A 23,096-nucleotide genomic window follows, 5' to 3' on the forward strand; every position below is an offset into this window, starting at 1 on the left:
TGCGCGTCCGGAGCCTGTGCTCCGCAACAGAAGAGGCCCGCTTACCGCAAAAAAAAGCAAAACGGGTAATGCTGAGCTGTCCAGAAAAGGTCAACAGCAAACACTGGACCATCCTATTGCAAAACATACAGTAAGGGCAACGTGTTAAGTGTGTAATACGTAGGGGTTTTTACCTATTAGATCCATTCAGAAGATAACATCATTATAGGTTCCTCAAGGTTCACTTTGTAATTCTTCTTTATTTCCACTAGAGGTCAGATGACAAATGATTGGCAAATACAAGAAAAATACAGGTAGTCCTTGCTTTGCATGGTAGTGTGGGAGCATAAAAATAATTATGCAAATTGAAACTACACAAAGCTATCTTCGTAATCAATGGGAAAATTACAGTTGTCCCCTGAGCTTCAAAAATGTTTGTTAAAACATTTAAAACTCTCTTACTGTTGGTTATAATGTATGGAGAAATGAAAAATTCCTAAAACATTTACTTAGTACACTGTAATTTAAACCATTATGCTCTTAAGGTTGCCTTCACTAAGTGCTCCTGGCTGCATATCAAGAATCTCTCAAATGGTGGCAGTGTCAACATTCCTACCATCAGTTACTCATTTTATTATTTCATTTATGCTCAATTTAAATTTCACTTCCAGAAACATCACTGTTTGTTCTTTGCTGGACTTTCATCTTTATTGACCACTTCCCTCTTGTGATTACCCAGCTCTGTAGTACGTCACGCTTATCAATGGGAAACAAGGAAGCAGTACAACAACACCCTTTCCTGTCTGTGTGTGAGCTGAAGAACAGATGCCCAGCTGTTGTGGACACACTGACTTGCTGACCTGCATACTGAAGAGCTAGCAGCAAAATCTATACTTTATTTGCACAGTTACTATATCATGATGACCAAAATTTGAATCGTGTCATGGGGGACTAGTATTTAACTAAACCATGGCGATAGAGCGATATAATGAGAAATATATATTTGGTCTTCATCCCTGGCTCCTGGCGCAAGAGCACCTAAAACCCTGGTAAATTCCCGAGTGACGGAGGAGTGTCTTTTGTTATTCATAACAAGCCCCTTTCAACCACACCTGAGTTTATGCTAATACGGTGGCTCTGGGTGGGTCCCTGGATAGCTTCAGTATGGCTGAGTTTACCAGAGGAGCCAACCAGGATTAGAGAGTGAGAACTTTCAGCCCCACCCCCCAACCTCCAAGAAGGGGAGAGAAGCTGGGAATTAAGTTAATCACCAATGGTCAATGCTTTAATCAATCGTGCCTACACAGTGGAGCCTCCATAAGAACCCTACCCAAAGGGGTTCAGAGTGCTTTGGTGTTGGTGAGTGCATTCACGTGCCAGAATAGCGGTGCATCCCAAACTCCAAAGGGACAGACGCATGTGGGACCCTTCAGGACCTCACCCTATGTACCTCTTCATCTGGCTCTTCATTTATAACCTTTATAATATCCTTCCTAATAAACTGGTAATAGCAAGTAATGTCTTCCCTGGGTTCTGTGAGCCACTAGAGCAAACTATCAAACCTAAAGAGGGGGTCGTGGAAACCCCCAATTTGTAGCCAAGTCAGACAGAAATTTATGTAACCCAGGAATCCAGCATTTGCAATTGGTGTCTGAAGTAGGGGGGCAGATTTGTTGGACTGAGCCCTTAACCTGTGGGGTCTACACTAACTCCAGGTTATTACTGTCAGAGTTGAATTAAACTGTAGGATACCCAGTTGGTGTCTGTAGAGAACTGGAGAACTGCTGGGTGTAGAAAACCCACACATTTGGTATCAGAAGTGTTATAAGTAGAGAAACAGTTTTCCTTTGTAGGGTGACCGAAATTTGTGAGAATCAGAAAGGACAAAGTGCGGACTGCGTACACAGCGTTCTCTAAAAGAGCATTTCTTAAACTATCCCACAGGAGTTAAGGGTACACACACAAAGATTCCATAGTCAAATAAGCCTGGGAGATGCTGGGCTAAGATCAAATCACTTTACTTACCAGCAAGACTTCTTGGAGAATTCAACAAATTGATGTGCACTTTGCACTTACCAGATGGGGATCTAGATGGGGGCTACTACTTCCCACCTTAGGAATGTGTTATAGAAGTTAATTTTCAGACTCACCAGCTGTGAAGAATTTACTATAAATGTAATGTTTTATAACTATAATTGTTACAATTTAAATTCACAAACTTTTTTTTAATTTACAATTTTACAACTGGTACAAAGTACCAGCACATTAAGTGTTTTGTGAAACCACTCCCTTAACAACAAAGGATACCCAATTAGTGACAGCATTACCAAGCGTTTACAGCACGCATTATCGGAAAGCACCTGAGCAAAAAGAGTCAATAATCGATAACACACTAAAACGTTTTAAAACTATCGTTTCAAACTGAAGAGAAACTTACCAAGATGTTTGTCCCAGATTTCCCTTATCACAATATAATCAACAAATATGTATAGGGCACCTTCTAGGCTCAAGCCTAAAGACTGTGTACCCTTACTTTAAAGAGCTGACAATTTTGTCAAAATACACAATCTCCATAAGAAGCAAGATACACCATATCTCTATGCCAGCATCTGATTTTCTTCTGGGCAAAATCACCTATGAGCCAGGACTACCCTTCCCCACAGAGCTTCTGTCCTAAGCTAAGAATTCAAAGCTACTATCTAGCACCATGAGCTCTCTGACTTCAAAAATTATAACGTTGCCTGTCAAAACTATTTAAAGGATATTTGCCAAGTCCCTTTTGCATAGCTTGACTCCTTTCCTGGCTAGGCCCATCCTACTGTCACCAATGTATCAGAATGACAGAATGGGCAATTTAAGAAGACCTCTTATCAGATTCCCCATCAAAATTCTGAAGTTTTTCTCTAGTTAAGAAAACAGAAAATTAGAAGCAGCAGTGGGGACTGGTTGAAGTAGATAAGAGACAGCAGGAAAAAGATATAGCAAGGAAGGAGATGAAACACTATCAATGAATTGCTCCCACTGGCCTGGAGCAATTTAGTGCACAGATGAGATGGTCCAACACATGCCAACAGCTCACGGGGCATAGAGAATAACTAAGGTCCACGATGTTTAGACATTAAATGATATAGTATTCTATCAAGAAGAGCATAATATATTGTTGTTAAAATCCTTCCAAAAATAGTTAACACATAAAGGATTTTATCTTCTGGGCTTCCCTGGTGGCGCAGTGGTTGAGAATCTGCCTGCCAATGCAGAGGACACGGGTTCGAGCCCTGGTCTGGGAGGATCCCACATGCCGCAGAGAAACTGAGCCCGTGAGCCACAACTACTGAGCTGCGCGTCTGGAGCCTGTGCTCCGCAACAAGAGAGGCCGCGACAGTGAGAGGCCCGCGCACCGCGATGAAGAGTGGCCCCCGCTTGCCGCAACTAGAGAAAGCCCTCGCACAGAAACAAAGACCCGACACAGCCAAAAATAAAATTAATTAATTAATTTTTTTTTAAAAAAAGGAATTTTATCTTCTGAGTAACTTTTCTGGGATACTCAGCCACATTTCACAAGTAGAATCTTTCAGTTACAGGAAAATCTTACTTAAGTAGACCATAACATTCCCCGAAGATGGCAATGCTGTTGCTAGTTTTTTATATGCTAATTAATCTGTAAAATGTTAACACTTCATTGCAGTTGTTCCCAGGCTAAAAGGTTACTTACTACTATGAAATGCTTCTAGCATTTTAAAAAGTAGGGATTCAAAAGGAATAAAGGAAGGAAGAAATCAATTAAAACAGCTTCAAATTAAAACCCTATCACACATAAACTCCAAGTCAAGGCATCTTTTCAAGGTTGTACCAGAAAACTATTCAATGAAGTAAGCAAGCAGCTTTCATATTCTACTTTGACAGTCATGGTCCCAAAGCATCTGCATACAGACATAAGTAAATAAAAACACACTTATTATATAGGCATTAATACATGAACACGACCATCATGTAAAAAAATCTATCTGCTATTTAATAAGTGGAATCCAAACTCTACTTTCAAATCCAATTGTCTTATGATCACTCACTTATGGTCACTCTTCACATTAACAATTTTCTACCCATTTAGGTTGGAGTGACCCAGAAGCAGACCCTGACACACGAATCTGAGGGGGTGTCCATATGGGGAGGTGGTCTCTGGAAGCACTGGTAGGGGAGCGGAAAAGGGGGACAGGGAAGGAGAGGAAGCCATAGCGGGCACCTTCACGAGCATTTGCCCCTTTGGGGACATCTGGAAGACTACGCAGAAGGGGCTTCAGGGTGGTCCCAGCAGTGGAAGAGGAAGCTAGGTATTTATCCACTGTCTCCTAATCGACAAAGGTTGAGGGCTATCCAGAGGCATTTACTCCTCAGAATTTCCAGCCTGCTTCAAGTACAAGCTGCTGAGCACCTGTAGTCAGAAAAAGTCCTCAGGTCAAGTCTCAAGTGTTTCAACAAGAAGTATTCCAGAGATGGAGACACAGACAGAACTAGAGATAGAGATGGAAACATAGAAACCCAGGGGAGAGTGATGGGGCTTCTGCAGAGCCTGCTACCTGTGCAGCATTTTAGTCTACCCAAGCTAATATGCAGACATACTGACATGTGTTCACTCTTTGTACACATACGCTCATCTTAACACTCACTGTGTTCTTCACCCTTCTGTCCCTTATTCCTCCATCCTCTCTGGGATGAATAATGAACAAGTATATACATAAAATACATATAAATAAAGTTATTAGAGGTAAATAGGTATAGACTAAGTAAATAAAATTACTAATTAATAAGTAATATTTAATACTTAATTCCTGAACAAAGATTAAGGACAAAATAGTCCAGCTTGATGAGGAAATCCACAACTGATTTGTATACGTGGGAAACCATCACTGGAACTCAGCAATTCCCCAGAGGGAGAAATAATCATTCCTACCAACTTACTATATATCAGTTCCAGAGACAGACATAAAAGTGATGGGTTTTAAAGACAAATTTTGTCCCACCTGTGAGAGCAGCCTCAACTCTGGGTTCACCTACCACGAATCCCTTGTGAGACTGGATCACTGTGTAGAAACTGGACCGGGGAGCAGATGGAAAGAGGGCAATCGTCTTTTAGACAAAAGAGATTAAAATATTTTAGCTATTTTAAGTTCCACAGAGAAAGCAGCACTTCAGGAACTATTTTTAAATGAAGAAGGAAATCATGGTGATGACCAGGGAATTTCCAGAGAAATTATTTTTGCTGAAGAGGAGAGTGTTACGCTAAATTACACTTATGTACCTGTGGTGAGGGGTGGGCGGAGGGTTAGAGGGAGGGTAAACTCTGAGAAATGGGGTGGGTCTTAGAACGAGGAAAGAAAACAAATGAAGCTAGGATAGGTAGAAGAGATCAGGTCATGAAGAGACAGCTAGAAGGCAATGTAAAGCATGGGCGGTGAAAGCAGGGAAAAGGCATGTTAGCAGGTGGAGGTGCAGGCCGTAATATTAGTTTCTTCTCCGTTTAGTATGCCACAATATTGTACATGGGCAAAATACGCACTTGACACTACCTGCTTTCCTTCCTCAAGAGATGAACTTTATGCTGTAAAATGAACCCAAATGCCTTCTATGGCTCAACCATTCACTCATTCAAAGCACTATCCGGACACGGGAAATACAGCAATGATAAAATCAATAAATCAAGTGTCTGTACTCTTGAAGCTTACATTTTATTGGAGGGATACAGACACGTAGGAGGCTAGTATAGCTCAAGCGAGCAGTGGCAGGAGATGATGCCGGATAGAGAGTGTGGGGACCATCTGCAGGGTCTTTCAGGCCACAGGAAGGCTTCTGCTCTGAGTGGGATTCTTTAGAGGGTTTCAAGCAGAAGAGTCACAGGGTCTGACATTTTAAAAGCACTACTGTTTTCTGTGCCGGCAGAAGGAGGGGCATTAGTTAGGGGGCTACTGCAATAATCTCAGTTTCTATAGGGAAGGGATGTGAAAGTGATGAGAAGCGATGAGATTCTGAAGGTAAGCCAATAAAGGATTTTAATTAATCCCTTATTAATAAAGGATTTTGCTGAAAATGTAATGCAGATTATGAGAGAAGAAGCAAGGGTGACTCCAAAGATTCTGGCCCGAAGGAGTTGCCATTGACTGAGATGGAGAGATGGGGTGAGCAGAGCTGATTAGGAAGGGAGCTCTGGAGTCCGACTTTAGATACACTAGAGGATAGGATGCCTACTATTCATCCAAGTAGAGATATTAAGTTGGCAACTACATATTTAAGACTAGAGCTGAGGGAAGAGGTCTACAAAGGAGATAAAAATTGAGGGATCATCCACATACAGACGAAAGCTCAAGAGGTGGGACCAGATAAACGCTACCCTGCGGTACTCCAGTGACAAAAGATCAGGGAGATAAGAAGGAACTGCAGTGAGCAGTGAGGGGGAGGAGGGAAGAGTGAAGCAGCAGGAAAATCAGTAGAGGGATTGCCTAGAAGCCAACTAAGGTGAAACTCATTGGTAACTTTGATAAGAACTCTTCCAATGGAGTAGTAAGGATGAAAGCCCCATTGGACTGGGTTCAGAGAGAATGGGACCTCAATTAGATAAAGAGAGGAGGGAAGAAAAACGGCTGGAGGCATTAAATATGGACAATTCTTCTGATGAATTTTGCTATAAGGGGAGAAAAGAAATGAGGTTGCAGCTGAAGGAGGAATATAAGGTCAAGGACTTTTTTTTTACATGAAGTTATATATTATTTGCACACTAACGAGAAAAACAATGATATTGTGAGAGAGGGGGTAATGCCGAAGTCATGTCCTTGAATAGGGGGAAGGAGATGGGATCTAATACACCTAAGGATAATTTCCAATGACTTAGCAGTTTCCTTTTCTTCCTGAAATTACATTTCCAGAAATTTCCTAATTCTGAAAAGAGATCTCTCCATACTAAAGCAAACTTTGGCTCACATATAAATGACTGAATCCAAGATGTGTAGCACTGACACTTCAAAAACAATGACTAGAATAAAAAATGTCTAAAGGGGAAAAAATGTCATTTATTTGAAGACTATATGCTATTTTGACAAAATAGATATGCTACTTTTCATCATTTAAGGATCCCTTCTTTCTGTGGGTGTGTACAAACCTTCTAGTTACTTTTTATTGATCTAGTTCAAGGTCTACCAGAGTGTAGAGCTATGCATACCTGGAGGAGCAGACTTCAAGCAGGCTTGAACACTGTTAGAAAGATGGCACACAAGAGAAGAAGCTGATCCACAAGTCATCCAATCTTGCCATAAATACTGAGGAATATGCTGAGGTTGTGAGCAGTTACTCACACCTGCTGGGCAGGCAAGGTCACCATTAAAATAGGGAGGAACCCAGAGGACCCCAGCACCGTCAACAACGTGAGAATGGTTGAACCTGATGGGATCCAGTTCCCAGATGGCATCATCATTGGCAACAGGGCACCTTTATGAGAACTGGAGGCCGGGGAAGCTTGTCCTGCCAATGGGACAAATTCTGCTGGGCCTCCTGCTTTATAGAGCCATTCTCATTTGGTTAAGATCTTCAACTCTCTACTTCCATTAAAGAAACCTGTATCCTTTCCCGTCTCTGTATTACCCTTTTATCAATCACCATCACCCTCCTGACAATCTTACACATAAACATTTTAGATGATGAATACTCTTTATCTCAATAAATATCTTTTCTCACAAATATTAAAATATGTAGTGAGCAGTGCAAACATATGATTTAACAGAGACCACTGTTTAGGACAAAATTAAATTTAAAAAACCAAAATCCATTTAAAGTTGTTTTAAAGAAAAATATTAAATAAATATTACAAGTGCAACACAGATATGGCACAAACCATGACGGTGGTCAATAAAAGCTTGAAATGTGACAGTGGTAATGAAACCAAAAATCACTGATGTGGTGAAGAAAGAAGAAAAGTCATGCATATCTTAAAATCACTTGATCTTAAAGTCCTAAGAAAGCCTGTACCACAGTCTTCCTCGCTCCTGGCCAAAGAAACAAAAGAACCTTTCAAAGCACTGGAACTGTTGAATGAATCATGCAGCAGCCCTGGGGCCAGGATAAGACTCAAAACAAACCATCCTGCAACTGGCAGGAGGTAAGTGGGTAGATTCCCTGGGTAACACTCCTGAAGGGACAGGCAGCCCCAACGAGGTGATTCTGAGGGAAAGAGGTGTGTGAAAGATCTTTGGAGCTTTCAGAGGATAATCATTTCCAACAAGGGGTTCAAGAAATGAGAAAACAAGTTCAGATCAGGGATTCTGATCTCTCCTCCCACAAAGGCAGAGGCAAGAATAGGAAAATAAGGCAAGCAGAGCCCAGTGCTGACTACTTGGCATTTGGATGGTTGGAAAAGCAGGCGTGAGGAAAGAAGTCCCTGACTCGAATAGAAGGGACTCTGCTCTCCCAGTAACCATGGCATCTAAGGAAATGTTGATCCTCTGATATGCAGAAAATAAGGACAGGCCAGCAAAAAAAGGAAAGTGACTTCAAGAACCAGACACACAGAAAGCCAGCCTTAAAATAGGAAGAATGTAAGAGAGGAATATGAGTCAGACCTGTGAAAAGTTAAATTAAGTAAAAAGACTAGAATTCCTCTAATCTGCAGACAGCTTATATCCCAAGGTTCCTTCATAAAGTAGTAAAGTCAAAAAAGACTGATCACATGTCGACAGTGTGGCGTGTGTGACAGGTGATGCACTGTAGGAGGAGGTGACAGAAAAGAAGAAAGCCCCAGGAACCCACAAACCCAGGCTCTGGGAGAGAATGCTCCCCCGTGGTCGGTCACCTCAGAAAGCTTCCGAAGTCATTGGTGGGAACCGGCCAGAAAGCCTCTGCCTCGAGGGTACCTTTTGCCCCATACTTCGTCACTTAATGGCTCAGTCAGGATGCTTTCCAAACTGCTTCATTGTTCTGACTTTTGTTCATGTGTTTTGTTTTGTTTTAATAATCTGTGGGGTTCCTGGGCAGTGTGAATATCTCCAGGTCTTCCAGACAGGTTCCAGGACCATTTTCTTTTCTTTTCTATATTTATTAATATTAAAGTATCCATAGGACACTGTATAAATCAAAAGGACCACAGTGGACTACATTCCAATTTCTTTGTCAAATAGGACCACTCATCTGACAACAGCTTTTGTGCATTAAAAAACACCAAATTGGGGCTTCCCTGGTGGCGCAGTGATTGAGAGTTCGCCTGCCAATGCAGGGGACACGGGTTTGTGCCCTGGTCTGGGAAGATTCCACATGCTGCGGAGCGACTGGGCCCGTGAGCCATGGCCGCTGGGCCTGCGCGTCCGGAGCCTGTTCTCCACAACGGGAGAGGCCACAACAGTGAGAGGCCCGCGTACCGAAAAACAAACAAATAAACAAACAAAAAAAACCCCACCAAATTACCTACAATGGTATAGCTTCCTCCAGCTTTTTCAGTTTCATAATTTATTGCATGATAACAGACTGTTATGATTACTAACTGATAAACAGAAGTCAATATTATGCTTGAATTTCTGTGTTTTGTGCTCAAGTAAAACACTTCCAGTTTACAAAGGAAGAGTTCAGCACTTCTCCACAAAGCATTCTGAAAGAGTTTTATTTCCCCCTCCCCATAATAAAATACAAATTGGATATGTCATTGTATTTCCTCTAACAATGATTTTTTGATGTATTAGAATCACCAGATGAATGCAACTTACATACTGGTAAAGAAGTATCTTACGTTTGCACAGTTGGCACGTTTAAGTTCATCAAACTTATATTTCAGTACCAGCGTTCCTTATGCTTCCTGTCTTTGATCAACAGTCCCTTTAGAAAATAAAATGTAAATAGGACTACAGCTAAAAACAATTTCAAAATGTATAATGTGGGAACTTACCTTAAGAATACGTAAATGCTCATCAAGAATAAAGATACACACACACACACACACACACACACACACACACACACATATACATTGCAGCACTGTTAAGTAAATACAAGAAAAAGAGAGAGAGGGAGAGAGAGAGAGAGAGAGAGAGAGAAGAGAAACCAGATGAAGAATTCCTCAACAGAGAACCAGGTAAATGATGGTAAATCCACAGAATGGAATTCTACACAGCCATTAAAAAGAATGAGATACCTGTATATGCTGATGTGAAAAGCTCTCCCAGACCTCCAGAATATTTTAATAAATGAAAAAGAGCAAGGTACAAAACCATGTATACCGTATGAACCATATGAACCCTTCATATACGGATGGAAATTCAAAATTGTTAATGGTGTTTACCACTGGGGAAAGAGGACTGTAGGAAGGAGACAAGAGACTTTCACTTTTCACTTTTTTATCCTTCTACATTGTTTGAATTTCTCACCAGATTTTGGGGGGTTTCTTTTTGTTTTTTAATTACAAGTTATGTGGTCACAGGAGACATGGACCTTTTTTAAAATTCATCATTTTACTTCATATTACTTAAAGCTAATAAATATTATACACTGAATTTTTCCTTTAATATTCAATAGAGGATGCTAATGAGCCAATGAATTTCAAAACTAGTGATGAATGGAAAGAATCAAGCTTTTTTGTTTGTTTTTAGGGAATTCCCCCATCTTATTATCATTATTTTTTAAATTTATTTATTTTAGTTTTGGCTGCGTTGGGTCTTCGTTGCTGCACACGGGCTTTCTCTAGTTGTGGCGACCCTTCTCTTCGCCGTGGTGCACAGGCTTCTCATTGCGGTGGCTTCTCTTGTTGCAGAGCACGGGCTCCAGGCACGCGGGCTTCAGCAGTTGTGGCACGCAGGCTCAGTAGTGTGGCTTGCAGGCTCTAGAGCACAGGCTCAGTAGTTGTGGCGCACCGGTTTAGTTGCTCTGTGGCATGTGAGATCTTCCTGGACCAGGGCTCAAACCCATGTCCCCTGCATTGGCAAGCGGATTCTTAATCACTGTGCCACCAGGGAAGCCCAAATCAAGCGTTTAAATCTACCTCTCCTATACAAATGGTAACCAAAGGAGTAGATGAAGGAAAGTTTTCTCTTTATAGAAGTATTCCAGCTAACAAATGAAGAAGAAATTTTAAAATTAAAATAGCATTTTGCAACTGCTAATGAATGAATGAATGGATACTGGCATTGATCAATGGCAGCAAACATGACAAAAAGAGAAACAACCAGACATTTCATGCCTCCTGATAGAAGACTACACCACCCACTCACAAAATATTCTTGGCGGGAAAAACCTGAATCTGATCAAGCTTGTCTAGCTCCAACTACCAATTTACAGGAAAGAGAGGAACATGTTGAAAGATACTGCAAGGATGTAATAAGCAAAATCCAGAAAGTGGAAAACTTTAGAGGATAAACAACCACTTTCTGCAACAAATAAATTGCAAAGGAAAAAAGAGAAACGAGGAAAATCTACAGATCAGGGTTTTCCAACAGCAGCACTACTGACATTTAGGATCAGATAATTCTCTCTTGTACGAGCTGCCCTGTGCAGGATGTTTAGCAGCATCCCTGCCCTCTACCTACGACATGCCGGGAACAACCCCACCCCATCCCCCTGCCAAAATAAAAAATGTCTCTAGACATTGCCAAGTGTACCCTGGGAGGCGAAATCCCATCCAGTTGGGAACCACTGCTACAGATTAAGAGACACATCAACTAATCATAATGTGTGGACCTTATTTGGACCTTGATTCAAACTACAATACCAAAATTTACTGTATTTACCATTTACTATACCAAAACAGTAAAAAATATTATGACATTTATGATACAACTGAAAATTTGAATACTGATGATATTACACAATTTTCAGTCATTTTTAGTTGTTTTAAAGGTATTGTAGTTTTTCTTAAAAGAGGCCTTAATAGATATACATGCTGAAATAGTCACAGATATAAAGACACGTCACCAGTTCACTTCAGAATAACACCAAGTGCAAGGGAAATGGGGGCAGGGTTAGATGAAACAAGATTGGTCACGAATGAATTGATAATCACTAAGGTGGAGTGATGGTTATCTAGAAGCTTATTATACTACCCTATTTATTTCTGTTTACGTTTGAAAGTTTCTCAAAAAAACCCACAAAAATTGAAATTAAAGTCAAAACCATCATGGTGGCTAGCAACATTCAGATGAATGACAAACCAACCCAGTAAGTGAATCTTCTTTTTTTTTAACATCTTTATTGGAGTATAACTGCTTTACAATAGTGTGTTAGTTTCTGCTTTATAGCAAAGTGAATCAGCTATACATATACGTATATTCCCATATCTCCTCCCTCTTGCATCTCCCTCCCACCCTCCCTATCCCACCCCTCTAGGTGGTCACAAAGCACCGAGCTGCTCTCCCTGTGCTATGCGGCTTCTTCCCACTAGCTAGCTATTTTACATTTGGTAGTGTATATATGTCCATGTCAGTAAGTGAATCTTAACGTTCAACTAGTTTCCATTAACCATCCCATGTATGCTTGCTCAAACACATACAGGGGCTCTCAGAATATATAAACAGATGATTCTAAAAAAAAAAAAAAGAAAAAAAAGAAAAGAAAGAAAGAAAGAAGGAAGGAAAATGGCCCTCAGCCCCATGAAAAATTGTTCAAACTCACTTGTAATTAGAGATATGCAGATCAAAACATGGATACCATTTGTCACCTATCAGATTGGCAAAGGTTAAAAACATGACAACACATCCTGATGACAAAAATGTGGAGAAAGCTGCACTTTCCTACACTGCTGGTGGGAATGAAAGCTAGTCCAACCATTCTGGAGGGAAATCTGGTAATCCTGACAAAACAATGCACTTAATCTTCTGACCAAGAAATCCCACTTCTAGCAATCTAACCTGAAGATATACCTCCATTAATATGAAAATATATATGCACAAGGTTATTCATTACAGCATTGTTTGTAACTATAAAATATGATAAACAACCTAAATGCCCATACACAAGAAAATGGATGAATAAAACAGGGTACATGCACACAAAGGAGTACCATACAGCTGTTCAAAAGAATAAAGAAGAGTTCTAGGAACTGACATGGAGTGATTTCCAGTGTACACCGTTAAGTAAAAAAAAGCAAAGTGAAGAGTATTTATCGTATGCTACACAGTGTAAAAAAAGTAGATATAAGAAAATACACAAGGATCTTCACATTTGTGGGAAAACGAACAAAAAACTCCACACAGAAAGGATAAACCAGAAACTAAAGAGAGTGATTACTCGTGGGGATCGGGGAGATGGGGGACCGGGACGGGCAGGAGGAGTGAAGAGGGCAAGACACTTCTGAGTATTCCTTTTCATGTAACTTCTGGCTTCTCAGAACCACAGTAATGTTCCACATACCCAAAATATAAACCAACAATTAAAACCAACCAGGACAGAGGAGGAATCCAAAATGCAACGTAAACTGTAACAAATAAACCTGAACTATATTACAAATAAATAACACACTAAAGTAGAAGAAAAGAAGTAAGTTAACTTTAGAAAACGGTTTTCTGCCTAGATACTATAAGGCTAAAAACAAAACAAAAAAACCCCTACACACAAACACTGTAATCTACCTAGCAAGCTGGGCTTCTCAGAAGGGTATGGGTTAGCAATTTGAGAACTACTTTATGTATACACCAGGATTGAACAAATAAATATATTGTAGATAATGAGAGCTGCATTTCTGTTAGTCAACAAAGTCATAAGTAAGGAAAGGGGGAAGTTTAAAATGAACCCTGTGGTGTTAGATTAGAATCAAAGGTATCACTATAAAGTTTTATGGTTTTAATACAAATAGACATAAACACAAATACAGGTGTGTGTGCATGTGCGTGATTAGAGTATTTCCTAGCTCTGTCCACTGAGAACGTCTAGAAGCAATGAGCCTACTGAGTGCCAGACCTTGGTTTCTAACAACAATTCTCCAATAAAAGGAACCAGGGCTCACACAAATACATACAAAAATCATATGTCAGACTTCCCTGGTGGTGTAGTGGTTAAGAACCTGCCTGCCAATGCAGGAGACACGGGTCCAAGCCCTGGTCTGGGAAGATCCCACATGCCATGGAGCAACTAAGCCCGTGCGCCACAACTACTGAGCCTGCGCTCTAGAGCCCACGAGCCACAACTACTGAAGTCCACCTGCCTAGAGCCCGTGCTCCGCAACAAGAGAAGCCACCACAAAGAGAAGCCTGCCACTGCAACGAAGAGTAGCCCGGCTCGCCGCAACTGGAGAAAGCCCACGCACAGCAACAAAGATCCAACACAGCCAAAAATAAATTAATTAATTAATTATTTTTTAAAAATCATGTTACCATTTATTCATACCATAATTAAAGGAAAAAGTATAATATTAATATTAATGGAAAAGTAAGAAGGCAATCACTACATTAATAAAATGTAACTTCCAAAAAGAATTAGATGCTTCGTAGCAGCTTCAACATCAGCACTGACCAACTGTTCAAAAACTGTGCAAATTATTGTGGGGTTTCAACTGCTCAAACCAACCAAAGCTTGCTTTATAATCAAATTCCTTTACTTACTCCTGTTCTGTACTTATTCTTGAGCCCCACGATGTCAGATCATCAAATATAAAGGCATTCATCCCCTTTAGGTGATCAGTAAACTCAATTTCATACCTAAGAACGCAGGATATGACAGCATACCAAGCAGAAATCTGCCCCAAACTGATGGTTTAAAAATTTTTAAAGCTTGATGAGAGAACTGTATGTTAGTGCCACTAAGCATTCTGAGATAAGACTCCATTTCACAACATATTTTAGTTCAAATAGCAAAATTGACTATATATGTAGAATACTATTATAAGTGAAACATATGAAGAAAATACTCATATATTCTCCTATGATAAACTGTCACATCAAAAAAAGATGTTGAGAAACTCAATAAATGGACTTTTTTTTTTTTTTTTTTGCGGTTCGTGGGCCACTCACTGTTGTGGCCTCTCCCGTTGCGGAGCACAGGCTCCGGACGCGCAGGCTCAACGGCCATGGCTCATGGGCCCAGCCGCTCCGCGGCATGTGGGATCTTCCCGGACCAGGGCACGAACCCGTGTCCCCTACATCGGCAGGCGGACTCTCAACCACTGCGCCACCAGGGAAGCCCATAAATGGACTTTTTGTCTCTTACAGGGAGATACATATTCACCTATTAAGTTTATAATACTAAAAGACTTGATCATTAAGCGGAAACGTAGATAAAACAAATTTTAAAAATAATTCCCATCCTTAACATTAAAAAAAATCAAAATACGCTCCAATAAGAAATCCATTATAATAAGGATGAAACAGTTAATTATAAAACTTTTCAAATACTGATTTCATACTCTGTTCCCAAGGCAGTTATGATCATTTTAAACATATTTACGCCATAGAAAATAATTTTAATAAAGGAAAAAAAGGAAGATGTTTACAGATGCATTTCTCTGGAGCTCTGGCACATCTGTTTTACCTGCATCACACCCCTCCCCCACCCCCACCCCACGATAGAGACAGAGATCAGGTCTGGCTCTATGACCTTCTAGCTCTGCAGTCCTGGGAAAGTTACCGACCTCTCAACCCTCAGATTCCTCATCTGTAAAATGGAGATGATAACAACACTTACCCAGCAAGGTTACAGTGAGAGTTAGATGAGTTAATTAATACAGCTAACGCAGTTAGAACAGTGCCTAGGACTTGGTAAAGCATTCAATAAGTGTTCGGCTGAGTACCTGGGACTCTAAGAGTGAGTAGCTGAGAAACTCCTATCCAATAGCATTATTCTAGGTAAAATGCTGCCATCCCCATAAACCAGGCTCTTCGTTCATTCAAACTTCAGGAATGAAAATTAATATAGGACATTTGTAAATTACCAAAACCACTCAAACATTTAAAATCATCCCTCACCTGGATTATCACAATAGCTTTCTTACTCACCTGCCTGTCACCTTTGCCTCCCCCTCCAATATTTTCTCCATGTAGCAGCCAGAGTGAACCTTTTAAAGGTTAAGTCAGATCGTTTATTCCTCCACTCAAAATATTTGACTATTTGCTCTGAGTGAAATCCGAAATTTTCTAGTGTTCAAATGGCTCCTTCGCAAAGCCTTCCATAATCACACCGTATGATAGTCTTCTACCACCCCCAGTCCTCTCTCTTCTCCTAACTCAATTTTTCTTCACAGCGCTTAGCATTCTTTTGTCATGTATATTTACTCATCTGTCCCGCCTCCCCACCATCCCCACCTCCACAGAATGTGGAGTTACAGCATAGCAAGGACTTTGCTTTGTTCATTGCTATATTCCTAGCACCAAGAACAGCGACAGGCATACTGCAAACTGGGCCAAAGCCAACATCATACTCGATAAAACACAAGAGGCAGTCCCTTGTGTCCAGAAAAAGAAATGAAATAAAATTACAAAATACTATGTGTCAGCTACTAAAGTGGCAAATTTTTAATTTTTTAAACTTTTTATTTTAATGTTTGAAGTGTTATAAAGCTTTAAAAAAATCTTCAGTGCCCATACAGCTCAGTGAACTTTTCCATCTGTATACACTCATGTAACAACAACCCATGACCAAGATATAGAATATTTCCTGCACCTCAGAAGCTCCCTTGAGCCTCCTCTCAGTAAATACCCCCAGAGAGGTGAGTATCAATACTAGTCTGACTTCTACCCAATTATGCCTGTACTTGAACTTCATATAAGTAGAATCAAACAGTATATGCTTTCATGTCGGTCTTCTTTTGTTCAACCTTATATCCATGGGATTTACCCACGTTGTTGCATACATCAGTAGTGCATTCCTTCTTTATGGCTAAGTAGCATACCATTTTATGATTATACCACAATTTATATAATCGACTACTGATGACAGTTAAGTTGCTCCAGTTTGGGGATAATAGGAATAGTGCTGCCATGAATGGGCTTCTGGGTTCATGGGTCTGTCTTTTGGTATCTGCAGAATGGCAACATTTTTGTTTGTTTGGGTTTTTTTGGGGAGGGCTGGGGGGAGGGAGATAATGGTTAATAATACCTTAGTGAGAACCCAGGGAAACGCAAGTAGGCAGTAGGTGAGAGTATAAACTGAAATAACCTTTCTGAAAGACATTCTGGCAATAGGCACAAGAAGCCTAAAAATATCTATGCCCTGTGACTAATAATTCTACTTCAAGGAAATTTCTTATTGAGTATTTACATGGGCCAGATCTTCTTCTAAGTGTTTTACATGTGTTAACTCATTTGATTTATTCTAAGGAAACGATTAGAGATGCTCAACAATGGTTTATTCAGAAGGATGTCAATCAACCATCCATCATTAGGAAATAGAAGAAAAACTAGTAAACAAAGTGAAAAACTAACAAGAGGAGAATGATTTTGAAATGTATTGTACTTCCATGAAATGAAACTCTATGCAGCCACCGAAAATGTTTCTCAAAGATCATTAAAGATATAGGAAAGGGCTTCCCTGGTGGCGCAGTGGTTGAGAGTCCGCCTGCCGATGCAGGGGACACGGGTTCGTGCCCCGGTCCGGGAAGATCCCACATGCCGCGGAGCGGCTGAGTCCGTGAGCCATGGCCGCTGAGCCAGCCTGTGCTCCGCAACGGGAGAGGCCACAACAGTAAGATGCCCGCGTACCACAAAAAACAAAACAAAACAAAAGATATAGGAAAAAGTATACATTAATGAACGTTAGGTAACAGTAGAATACATAAAATAAATTCCTTGTTTTATTTTTAAAAAGACATACGTATACCTTAAATGTTAAAATACTGGTAATCATTGGAAGACATGGGTAATTTCATATTCTTGATTCTCTTCTGTACCTCCCAATTTTTCTACAATATGTTACTTTTGCCAATCAAAATGAATATATGACTAACAAGACTAATAAATAAAGGTGTTTACATTATAATGGGGAGACAAAAGACATTATAATACAACTGAATTAGGGCAATGATGCCGTCTTGCATAGGATGATATAAAAGCTCTACGGAAAGACATCTATCCTAGAGATTAGTAGGGGGTAGGGCATTGTCAAGAAAGACCTCCATTGTCTTACTTCCACCAAGGACTCAGAGAGGAAAAACTCCGTCTCTAGGTTGGAAGGAACCTGCCCAGGAAAATCCTGTTAATGCCTCAGCTTGCTGCCCCTAGGGTATCAATTATATGTTGTACCCTGGGCACATGTTCTTCTCCCCTCTCACTTACCGAAAAGGCTTAGGCAGACTGAGGGACTGGAATTCCTGAACACCAAGGATGCAGTCAAAGTTCAAAAGCCTCAAACCTGGAGGAAGCTGGTTCCATCTGCCCTCATGCCTGGCTAAAAAGCATCAAGGGAGGGGGCTTCCCTGGTGGCGCAGTGGTTGAGAGTCCGCCTGCCGATGCAGGGGACACAGGTTCGTGCCCCGGTCCAGGAAGATCCCACATGCCGCGGAGCAGCTGGGCCCATGAGCCATGGCCACTGAGCCTGTGCTCCGCAACGGGAGAGGCCACAACGGTGAGAGGCCCGCATATCACAAAAAACAAAACAAAACAAAACAAAAAAAAACAGAAAAAGCATCAAGGGAGGATCTTCCTTCCCACTAAGGATAAATTAGGGCAAAAACTTTTCGGATTTCCAGATGTCAGAAACTCCAGGCAGAGTTAACCCAAATTTATACCAAAATCTACTGACTCCTTGAGTTTAAAAAATTCTTCTACTCGAAAAAAATAAAAGCACCAAGAAGTTATACAGGAAAGACAATTCTCTGTATCCACCCTCCTACCCTCTCTTTCTCTTCTGCAGATGGACCATCCCTGGAAACCAAAGGAAAGCTGATCATGGGGGTTAAAGTTGTACTTTGGTACTTTAGGGCCAATTCTCACATAAACAAATGACAGTTGTTTAATAATTAATACCTAAGGAACATTTTGCTGTGTTCAACAAAGCATTCATTTTGTGGTACAATAAACAAAGTAAATATTGATTACAGGAAAAACATATGGACCCCAAATTACCAATGTTTCATTAAGAATTAAACTTGCTAATAAACATGGCAGGGCATTATCACGAAATTTTCTAACTTTTGACATCTGAATCACATTAACTTATCAAGGATTGCTGGTCAAAAAAGACCTGGGTTCAAAAAGCACTTTTCAAAGTCACTTCCACAGATACAAAGTCACACAAATCTATGTGACAAAGGAGACCATACTTGTTTTGGCCCTGCTCTCCCTCCTTCACACACACCCTCTTTATTCTCCCTTCAACTTCTCCTATTTACGAATTTGTATTTAAATGTATTAACAAAATTCTCCATAAACTACCTGCAGCTTTTCATGGTTATAGTGTTAATTAAATTAAGATAAATAAAATTGTAGTCAAAAATATATTAACCTATCAAATCTCTACATTGTACCATGGGACAAATTTCTTATGCAGCTAAAATAGTTCTTTGAAAAAAATAAGAATTTACATAATCACCAGGGATTTGGGTTTTATTCTATATGTAACCTAGATTTTTGGATAATCTCTATTCTGGTTCCTATGATGGGAAAAAAGGATGTAGAAATAGAATTGGCAAGACTTGGTATCTTCATATTTCAGTTTTACATACAATCAAAATATAGGCGAAACATCGGTTTCAAGTAATAAAAAAAGAACTTTAGATAATTTATTCTTAATTACAAAGCGGCACATTTGCAATAACATTCCCAGCATATACCAGACTATTGAAAGATTATCTGATATACAAAATAAGGATGCTATCCTTCTTTTACAGTGACAATTTGTTGTGTTTTTTTTCCCCCTCTGTTGTTGTGCTGTCAGAACTGTGCAACCTGAAAACTGATTAAAACTAGCTGTAGTTGAAAATTAAATAAAACCAACTGTACCTAGCACTAAACACTGACAAGAACGCTGTAATTTAACTGGTTTTCTCTCTCAGGTCCAGTAGAGGGAGACTAAGACATCTGGCCTGGTCGTGTAGCGTTTCTGCAAAATTGGGGAGGGGGGGAGCGGAGGCTGTATTTAAATGTCCTGCTGTCAATCAAAGGACACTTCCTACAATCACAGTCACCATATCTGCTCTTACCCGCGAGCGTACTCTCACCCAGATACGACACGAAACGGTGCTCGGGAAACCTGCATCACCTAAAAGTGACCGCAGGCTTTGCCACAAGACCCAAATAAGGACTTTGGGAGCCCAACCTCAACTAGTTTCTTTGTTTAAATGCCTGCGAATCCCTCCCACGCCGGAGTCAAGAGGCTGTGGCGCCGCCCTTTATTAGCCTCACACTTTGATTACAAAACACACGAGTCGGCGGCTCGGCGGCGGAGGCGGCCCAAGCTCTCACAAACGTCAAACCCGAAACACAGGCGGCGGCCGAGGCAGAGGGCGACACTCGCCGCCCCCGCCACCCGACCCGAAATCCCCACCGTCCGGCGAAAGTTGGCCCGCACCAGGCCCCCGGGCACTGGCCCCGGGCCGCCCGGGTGTCGCCGACCCCTCGGGCGACGGGAAATTTCACTCTTTGTAAAGTTTGGGCTGCGGCGTGGGGGCGACGCGGGGGGTTGGGGACGAGAGGCTGTCCCTTCGGGCCCCGCTGCCCACTCCACCCGCTTCACCCCCGCCGGGACGGGTTGCGCCGGGGTGGCGGGTGGAGGCCACGACCCGAGCCGCCCCGCCGCCCCGCCCGGGACCCCCGGCCCGAACTTCCGACTGGCATCTTTCAAGTCCCCGAGAGTGCCTCATCTGTTGCTCTGTTTACTCCGCGGAGCCCCGCCGGGCTGGCGCTACCGACGCCCCCGTCTCAGCGCCCCGCAGCCGAGGAAGTTTGATAAAGACCGGGGAAGGGGGCGCGACCGCGACCCGCTGGCGGAGGCGAGGGGAAGGAGGGCAATTTCTGGAGACCCCGGGCCGTGGCCAGCCGGTCGCCGCCCGGAAGGAAGGCGCGGCGGCCGGCCGGGCACGGCGGCCGGCCGGGCGGCGACTCCCGGCCGGGAGCCCCGGGCGGGCGGGGCGGCGGCGGGCTGCGGGTGCGGCGAGGGGCGGCGGGCCGGGCCGGCGCTCCGCCCGCCGCCTCCGCCGGCGCCTACCCCGGCCGCGTCCCCTCGCCCCGGTCTCCTCCTGCCAACTTCTCGGCTGGTCCTCTTTGTTCCCGTTTGTTGTGGCGACTCTTCGCCCGGCCGGGCGATCCCACCAGCCCCCGTAGCCCGCCCGGCGCCCGGCGAGCCCGGGGCCCCGCGCGCCCCGCTGCCCGGGCCGGGGGATCGGCGCCGGGGCCCCTCGGCGCTCGGCGCGGCGGCCGGGCGGAGGGCGGCGCGGGCGGCCGGAGCGGCGAAGGCGGCGGTTGGCCGGTGGCCGGCGGCGGCGGCGGCGGGGCTAGAAGGGGCTTATTTACCTGCCGTGGAACCAGTCCTTGCAGATATCGCACTCGATCATGAAGCGGTTCACGTCGTACGGCTGCCGGCACACACAGTACACCGGCGGGGGCGGTGGGGGCGCCGAGGCCCGGCCCGGAGCCGCTACCGACACGGCTGCCGCGGCGGCTCCAGCTGCTGCTCCCGCGGCCACCGCCGCCGCCGCTCCGGCCATCTTTAAAAAACACACACACGCTCGCTCGCTGCTCCGCTCGCCGACTGGAGCGAGCGCAGCCGCCAGCCAGCGCCGCCTCCTGCAGCAGCCGGAGCAGCAGCCGCGGCGGCGGCGGCGGCGGCGGCGGCGGCGGCGGTGCCTCAGTGCGCGCGCGCGAGGCCACAGCCGGGCGCTGGGTGGCGGGGAGTGGGCCGCGGACGGCGGGCGGCGGCGCGCGCACGACGCGCGCACGACGCGCGAGGTCCCGGCCCGGCTCCTTCCGGCGCTCCGCGCGGGGCCGTGCGTCTCGCGCACGTCGTCCTGCCGCCGGCGCGCGCGCCGCGTTCCTCTCGCGTCAGCCTGGCGGAGGGACAGGCTGAAGGGCACGCGGGGCGGGGGAGGCGGAGGGAGGCAGAGGCTCCCTGAGGACACGCGCGGTGGCGCGGCGAGCGCGGCCCCGGGAGGAGGACAGCGGGCGCGTGCGAACAGCCGGCTCCGGCGTTTCTGAGTGAACGCAGAGGCCGGGGAAGTTCCTGCGCAGTGAAAAGCGGCGCACGCTGCGTCTGTGCTTTGGCTCTCCGAACCGAGGAAATTAGAGCCCCGCCAGGGCCACCTCCCGACCGGGGGAGAATCTTAAATCAATTAGCAGCCGCCCCGCGACCTCCGTGGGTCCGAGCCTAGGATTAACAGCACAGCGTGCAGGTTATGCCCTGCTGTGGGGCAGGAGTGTGCTGGGGAGTCATTCAAACTTCCTAAACGTCCCACCCGAATTCCCACCGACCGGCCAGGAAATTAGTGTTGATGGAACCACTGGTGGGTGAAGGAGGTTGTTCCCAAGAGGAATTCATTTAATGGCTGTGAGCCGAGAGGGACCAGCCTTGAAATGTGGGTGGAGGAAGGACCGGAGAGGAACCCGGCATGTTTATAAACCACGCGACTTAGATGCGAATATTTTCAAGTTCCCAGTTTGGAAGATAAGGATAAAATTCTAAATGACAGTGACACCTCGGAAAAGGACTACTACAAAAACCAGATAATACGGTACTTGGCACATAATTAGGCCACTAATAAAATATATTTGAATGAAAGATGAGATTGATAAGAATAAAAAGAGCTAACACATATCGAATAAAAATAGATTGCCTTGTTATAACTACGCGAATTGGAAGGGATGTTAAGAATTATGGAATCACAGAACATTGTAAATCAACTATACTTCAATATAATTATATATATATACATGCATATATATAGGAATTATGGAATCAGATATTTGTAGCTAAATTTCGCAAGCATTTCTGTCGTTGGTAAAATCCCTATAGCTCTCGTCTCATTCAGCCCCAGGCAGAGAACCACTGATCTAGTCTAGCCTTTTTTTTTCTTTTTTTTAATTCACTTATTTATTTTTGGCCGCGTTGGGTCTTCGTTGCTGTGCGAGGGCTTTCTCTAGTTGCGGCGAGCAGGGGCTACTCTTTCGTTGCGGTGCGCGGGCTTCTCACTGCTGTGGCTTTTCTTTGTTGCGGAGCATGGGCTCTAGGCGTGCGGGCTTCGGTAG

The 23,096-nt window shown here is 43.5% G+C and overlaps 1 protein-coding gene across 1 annotated transcript in view; it reads right to left on the reverse strand.

Annotated features, from left to right (window-relative positions):
* Positions 1-21,601, reverse strand: part of KDM7A (lysine demethylase 7A) — an 81,042-nt gene extending 59,441 nt beyond the window's left edge. Inside the window, exon 1 of the mRNA XM_067747186.1 lies at positions 21,369-21,601. Within this exon, the coding sequence (XP_067603287.1) occupies positions 21,369-21,562 (194 nt within the window). The 5' untranslated portion in view covers positions 21,563-21,601. The remainder of the gene's footprint in view (positions 1-21,368) is intronic.
* Between the last annotated feature and the right edge of the window lie 1,495 nt (positions 21,602-23,096).

Source organism: Pseudorca crassidens, chromosome 8 (genome assembly GCF_039906515.1).
Source record: "Pseudorca crassidens isolate mPseCra1 chromosome 8, mPseCra1.hap1, whole genome shotgun sequence".
NCBI classification, from domain to species: Eukaryota; Metazoa; Chordata; class Mammalia; order Artiodactyla; family Delphinidae; genus Pseudorca; species Pseudorca crassidens.